General features: G+C 52.2%; 1 protein-coding gene across 1 annotated transcript; it reads right to left on the bottom strand.

Annotated features, from left to right (window-relative positions):
- Positions 1–5,370: 5,370 nt before the first annotated feature.
- Positions 5,371–6,631, bottom strand: LOC147967820 (E3 ubiquitin-protein ligase SINA-like 4). Its single transcript, XM_087523263.1, has 2 exons — positions 6,071–6,631; positions 5,371–5,520 (listed from the first exon to the last, which is right to left on the bottom strand). The coding sequence occupies exons 1-2, from the start codon at positions 6,629–6,631 to the stop codon at positions 5,371–5,373; spliced, it is 711 nt and encodes a 236-aa protein (XP_087379389.1).
- Positions 6,632–7,417: the final 786 nt, after the last annotated feature.

Here is a 7,417-nt window from a genome sequence, read left to right as displayed (position 1 = left end):
TTCGAGAAACTGACACCCGCCAGCCACCTGTGTGCAAAGCACGTCGGTAGAACCAGTCTCACGTAAGCATATGCGTAATGTCGGTCCGGGCCGCTTCATCCAACAATACCGCCGAACCGAAGTATGACATGCTGGTAAGCAGTATGACTTGTATCGCCCACAACTCACTTGTGTTCTACTCATGCATATAACATCTACGCATAAAACATGGCTCGGATGCCACTATTGGGGAACGTAGTAATTTCAAAAAAATTCCTATGCACACACAGGATCATGGTGATGCATAGCAACGAGAGGGGAGAGTGTGTCCACGTACCCTCGTAGACCGAAAGCAGAAGCGTTAGCACAACGTGGTTGATGTAGTCGTACGCCTTCACGATCCGACTGATCAAGTACCGAACGCACGGCACCTCCGAGTTCTGCACACGTTCAACTCGATGACGTCCCTCAAACTCCGATCCAGCTGAGCTTTGAGGGAGAGTTCCGTTAGCACGACGGCATGGTGACGATGATGATGTTCTACCGATGCAGGGCTTCGCCTAAGCACCGCTACGATATTATCGAGGTGGATTATGGTGGAGGGGGGCACCACACACGGCTAAGAGATCCAAGAGATCAATTGTTGTGTCTATGTGGTGCCCCCCTCCTCTGTATATAAAGGGGGGAGGAGAGGGCCGGCCAATGGGAGGAGGCGCGCCCAAGGGGGGCAATCCTACTCCAAGTAGGATTCCCCCCTCTTTCCTAGTCCAAGTAGGAGAGGGGAAGGAAGGGGAGGAGAAGAACAAGAAGGAAAGGGGGTCCAGCCCCCTAATCCAATTTGGTTTGGGCTAGGGGGGCCACGCGCCCCTAGCTGGCTGCCTCTCCTCTTCCACCACTTGGGCCCATGAGGCCCAATAACCCCCGGGGGTTTCCGGTAACCTCCCGGTTTCTCCGATATATATCCGATAACCCCCGGAACTCATCGGGTGTCCGAATATAACATTCCAATATATCAATCTTAATGTCTCGACCATTTCGAGACTCCTTGTCATGTCCATGATCACATCCGGGACTCCGAACAACCTTTGGTACATCAAAACACATAAACTCATAATATAACCGTCATCGAACTTTAAGCGTGCGGACCCTACGGGTTCGAGAACTATGTACACATGACCGAGACATGTCTCCGGTCAATAACCAATAGTAGAAACTGGATGCTCATATTGGCTCCCACATATTCTACGAAGATCTTTATCGATCAAACCGCATAACAACATACGTTGTTCCCTTTGTCATCAGTATGTTACTTGCCCGAGATTCGATCGTCGGCATCTCAATACCTAGTTCAATTTCATTACCGGAAAGTCTCTTTACTCGTTCCGTAATACATCATCCCACAACTAACTCATTAGTTACAATGCTTGCAAGGCTTATAGTGATGTGCATTACCGAGTGGGCCCAGAGATACCTCTCCGACAATCGGAGTGACAAATCCTAATCTCGAAATACGCCAACCCAACAAGTACCTTCGGAGACACCTGTAGAGCACCTTTATAGTCACCCAGTTACGTTGTGACGTTTGGTAGCACACAAAGTGTTCCTCCGGTAAACGGGAGTTGCATAATCTCATAGTCATAGGAACATGTATAAGTCATGAAGAAAGCAATAGCAGAATACTAAACGATCAAGTGCTAAGCTAGCGGAATGGTTCAAGTCAATCACATCATTCTCCTAATGATCTGACCCGTTAATCAAATGACAACTCATGTCAGTGGCTAGGAAACATAACCATCTTTGATCAATGAGCTAGTCAAGTAGAGGCATACTAGTGACACTCTGTTTGTCTATGTATTCACACAAGTATTATGTTTCCGGTTAATACAATTCGAGCATGAATAATAAACATTTATCATGATATAAGGAAATAAATAATAACTTTATTATTGCCTCTAGGGCATATTTCCTTCATGCCTGCGCAGCCAAGTGAAGTGGTGCAGAAGAAGAAGATGATGCAGCACCCGGTTTACTTTGTCAGCGCCCTCTTGCAGGAGGCCAGGTCAAGATACTCCGGTGTGCAGAAATTGCTCTTTGGCCTCCTTATGGCCTCGAGGAAGCTGCGTCATTACTTCCAAGCCCACGAGATCACTGTCATCACCCGCCTCCCGTTGCAATGGATACTGCACAACCCAGATGCAACCGGAAGGATTGTGGAGTGGGCTTTGGAGTTGTCAAGCTTTGGGTTGAAGTTTGAAAGTACTTCGACAATCCAGAGCAGAGTCTTGGCGGAGTTCATTGCAGAATGGACCTCTACGCCCGACGAAGATATCCAGGAGACCGCTCTCCCCGGCAAGGAAGCAAGTCGCGACTAGATCATGTACTTTGATGGGGCTTTCTCGCTACAAGGTGCCGGTGCCGGTGTGCTGCTTGTCGCACCCGCCGGAGAGCACCTCAAGTATGTGGTCCAGATGCACTTTCCCAGGGAGATGTCCGCAAACAACACTGCTGAGTACGAGGGGCTGCTTGCCGGTCTTAGGATCGCGGCAGACCTCAGGGTGAAGAAGCTCATCGTCAGGGGTGACTCACAGCTTGTCGTCAGACAAGTCAATAAAGATTACCAGAGTCCGTTGATGGAGGCCTACATAGATGAGGTGAGGAAGCTGGAAGAGTGCTTCGACGGTATACAAGCGGAGCACGTTCCCCGAGCGGGGAACGACATCGCTGACTACCTGTCAAAGTGCGTTGCATTCAAGCTACCTGTGGAACCAGGTACCTTTTTGCTCTGGTTAACTCAACCATCCGTCGAACCATCAACGGAGCAGAACAAGCGGAGGAAATCAGGCCCCGGCAAGTACTTTCCCGCCGAGCCTCCAGGGGCTGCCGGCAAGGGTGTTGCCGCGGATTCTAAGCCTGCCAAGGGGCGGCTGGCTCCAGCAGGGCACCAAGCCCTGGCCGTGGAGATGGCTGCCCCCATGGCGGAAGAGATGCCCTTGGTCCTTGCCGTCGAGCCCCAGGCTCCGTCATGGGCACAGCATACCGTCCGTTTCCTCCAGACAGGGGAACTTCCTGAGGAGCAAGAAGAAGCAGAGAAAGTAGCCCGTCGGTCTGCCTTGTACCAGTTCGTCGATGATGTCCTGTACAAAAAAAGACTGAACGGTGTGAAATTGAAGTGCATCCCCCGGGAGGACGGACTGGAGCTGTTGGCAGAGATACATGAAGGCATATGTTGCTCCCACATAGGGTCAAGGGCCCTTGCCGGCAAGGCATTCCGGCAAGGCTTCTTCTGGCCCACCGCCCTCCAGGATGCGACAGCACTAGTAACCAGGTGTGAAGCGTGTCAGTTCCATTCGAAGGAGCTTCATCAACCAGCTCAAGCCCTTCAAACAATCCCTCTCTCCTGGCCGTTTTCGGTCTGGGGGCTCGACATACTAGGCCCTTTCCCTCGCACTGTCGGGGGCTTTGAGTAATTGTACGTTGCAATCGACAAGTTCACAAAGTGGTCGGAGGTGGAGGCAGTGAGGAAGGTTACAGCACAGTCAGTCGTCAAGTTCTTCAAGGGGCTAGTCTGCCGTTTTGGTGTACCAAACAGGGTCATCACCGACAACGGCACGCAGTTCACAAGCCACACCTTCATGCAATACATCCAAGACCTCGGCAGCAAGGTCTGTTTTGCTTCCGTGGCACCGCCCCCCCCCCCCGGAGCAACAGCCAGGCGGAGAGGGCAAATGCTGAAGTGTTAAGAGGCCTGAGAACGAAAACTTTTGACAGGCTGCACAAGAGCGGAAGGCGCTGGATTGATGAGTTGCCAGCGGTTCTTTGGTCGATCAAGACGACGCCAAATCGAGCCACCGGCCAGACCCCCTTTGCCCTAGTATATGGGGCAGAAGAAATTCTCCCCATGGAACTCATATACGGGTCACCTCGAGTGCTCGCTTATGACGAGCTTGAGCAAGAGCAGTTGCAGCAAGATGACACAACGCTCCTTGAGGAAGATAGTCTTCGGGCAGCTCTGAGAGCAGCGCGCTACCAGCAAGCCTTGCGCCGCTACCATAGCCGCAAGGTTCATGCCCGAAGCTTTGAGGAAGGCGACCTTGTTCTTCAGCGTGTTCAATCGGCTAAGAATTCCAACAAGTTGACGCCGAAGTGGGAAGGCGCTTATCGGATAATATGAGTCACCACGCCCGGCGCAATCCTCCTGGAGACCGAAGATGATGTCCCAGTGAACAACTCCTGGAACATCGAGCATCTTCGCAAGTTTTACCCATAAGGCGCGGCTTGCCGGGCTCCCCGGCAAGCTACCTTTTGTACAAGCTTTGTTGGCAAGGCATGTAACCCTTTGTACAAAGCATGGTGCAGATCCTGAGCATAAATAAACGAAGCGCTGGCGCCTTAAGTTATAGCATGCATGCTAGGTTAAGTCTCTCCCTCGGTTAGGGTTGATTGTGCTTAGCGGTGACTAACCCCTAGCCTAGAGGTCGAGTGTGCGTCTTTCTGTTCTCTTTGGTTCGCAGGGCTCGCGGACACTTCTGCTGAGCCGCTTGGGAAAAAGAGAACTTGAAGATACAAGGATCCAACCACGGCAAGCCAAGGTTGCCGGGGGCTGCGGATTCAGATAAGTCTTTCATCCCCCTGTTATGCGCTTCCATATAGAACTGGGATATGTGAAACCTCATTTGTGTTCTTAAAACCACCATGCTCCCCCTTTCCTGTACCCAAGAGCTACCTCCTAGGTCAGAATCTGGTAGTAGTCGTTGTGGCGAGGAGATGAACGAGGGGCCTAACTCTACTTTGCCCTGCCTCCGCCAAGAGCGCAAGAATGGTCGACTGAAGTGGGGGAACGGCAAGGCCTGTTGCCGGGCGACCATGTTTATCTTAGAAATAACACGGATTCGTCCTTGGCATGGGCCTCGCTCACGCACAAAGAACCCGGCAAGCACCCTTTTCATTAAAAATATCCCATACAGGTACAGTTCATACGGAATTAAGAACATGAGCAAGGGGATTATAGGTCTTAAAATTAACAAGTGCCCGTAGGCTTACAAACTGAAAAGAAATAAGGTGCCGTAATCCTTTTCTTCTCCCTCTCCACAAAAGGTGGAACAAGGCAGCAGGAGGGCCAAAAGAGCGCCTAGGCAAGGTACGAGGAGCAGAAGGCACCAAGAGAACATCTTGGTGCCACGAAAGGAGCTGGAAGACGAGGCAGCGGGCCGGCAATACGCGATGAAGGCATCGGTGCCCGCGTACTCCGATTTGACGGACGCCACCCGCCTTCTTTGCCTTCCCCGGCCCTCCTACGCCAGCCGCCCAAGGAGATGACGGGGAGCACCCCGATGGAGAGCTTGGCAAGGATGGCCCTCAGCAGCGCGCGTGGCCGAGGGAGGGGCGGCGCGGTCAGTCAAAGTCGGAGTCGGCATCCTGCCGCTCGACTCCCTCTTCGCTGCTGTCGCTGTCCTCCTCGCCACTCCCACTTGAGGAGGAATCTTCATCATCGGAGGAGCTCTCCACGCAGCACTTCAGGCGAGTGCCAAGATCTCCAAAGACCTTGACGGGGAGCATGGAATAATTTGGAATGTGACGAGACGCAAGCTCAAAATTTATTGACGGTTCTAGTTTCGAAGTGTGGCACTATTCCCGGATGGAGTACTTCTTTTTCTACTACCTCCTTTCCGGTTTTATAGGGCTTATCTGAAAATTTTAGTTTTTCCATTTTATAAGGCTCAATTTGGTTGTTCCCCAACACATGTTCAGATTCCAAGGTGCATTAAATCATTGCATGCAAGTATCATGAGAAAATTGACCAATACATGTACTTTATGCATGCATGCATTGCAATTAATGCATTGATAAACATAAATTTTTGAGTACTTCTTACCCAAAGGAACTTATATCCAACAGACACAAAATATCCGTTCGACTGTTGGAAATTACTGATCTGATGTCGAAGTAATTGCTGCATCGCCACCAAAACCCACCATTTCTTAAGCTAAAGTAGACCAAGGTAATCCATATATTAGCATATTACTAAGATAAACAGAAGGCACTGTAGAAACATTTAGGACGTGAGCTTGTCAATCTGAATGTGGAGGGACACAAGCTTAGCCCCGGCCAGCAGCTTGGGCGGAACTGTCAAGAAGGTCAGCTCTTGCACGTCGACGTCGCTGGGATCCTTGCTGCTTCTCACCTCCATTTCCACCTCGACAGCGTCGGTCGTGCCTTCGGGCTCCCCCAGCAGGTCGTTCGCCCACAGCTTGGCCACGTAGTGCGGCAGTGGGGATGCCCCCGCTCTGATCCAGACGACCGACACGGTGATAGGCGCGCCGATGTCGAGCATGCCGCCGACCAAGAAAAACACGCAGCGGTCCTCCTCCGCAAACAGCAAGAGTCGTGGCTCCGACAGTGGCACTTGCAGCTGGAGCACCTTGCCGTACTGGATCCTGTGCACGGGCATGGGATGCGCGGTGCTGATGTGGTGGTAGAGCGCTAGCGGCGGGCCATCGTAGCTGCAGACAGGCACGGGGCATATGCAGGGCGCGAGCGGACACATGCTCTGGTGATCGGCGAGCTTGTGGTAAGTGACATAGAGCCCACAGCCTTCGTGCGGGCACTCCACCCTCACCGATGAAAGGACGGAGTCCACCGCCGTGTTACGCATGTCGAAGCCACCTCCGCGCTCGCACTTCGGGCACTACCGCTGGTTCCCGGGGCGCTCGACGCGGCAGTCCGCGCAAGCCAGGTGCCCTCCCTTGCACTACAGAAATCAATCGAACAGCACATCAATCAAGAAACCTGCACCTTGCTCAATCAACCGAACGTACGAGGTGTATTCAAACCTCATACACTGGAGGCGTCAAGGGGCGGAGGCACAAGGGGCAGTGGAGCACGGTGAGTCCATCGAGACCTTAGAGAGCTCCATCGTCGGATCCTGTTCGGTCTGCATGATCTCACCCTCCTCGTGCACAACCATCTCTCGACTTGGGCCGGGGTATTACAAAGCAAGTATCAAAAGGAGAGTCACGGCATGCATGCATGCATTGTAATTAATGCATCGGTAAACGCAAATTATTGAAATATATCGAGTGCAGTGCTTTGATGTGTCGCGTCAACTCGTACATCAACGAGAAGTTTGACTATCATCTCCCTCACGGACTTAACTGCACCTGTTGGGCCCACCTGTCATACACGTAAAGGCAGGAGCATCCCTCCCTCGCCCATGAGCGTGGTGGCTGGCAAGACTAGGAGAAGCTTTCGCTACACGCTCTCCCTCCCGCACGCAGTAGACATGCAGCAGTTCAATTGGTGTCAGATGGCCAGAAGCGTACTGTAGTACTCCTCCAGTGCAGTACTAGTACTCCATCATTGTTCGACTTCCCGAAGAGGCAAAGAGCCAAGCGCAGCCCGGACGCTCGTGTGGCAGTTCATGTGTAGAGTAGTCTAGGAT

Source organism: Triticum urartu, chromosome 5A (genome assembly GCF_056163025.1).
Source record: "Triticum urartu cultivar PI428250 chromosome 5A, HENAU_Tu73, whole genome shotgun sequence".
NCBI lineage: Eukaryota > Viridiplantae > Streptophyta > Magnoliopsida > Poales > Poaceae > Triticum > Triticum urartu.
This window is presented reverse-complemented; position numbering and strand designations above follow the sequence as displayed.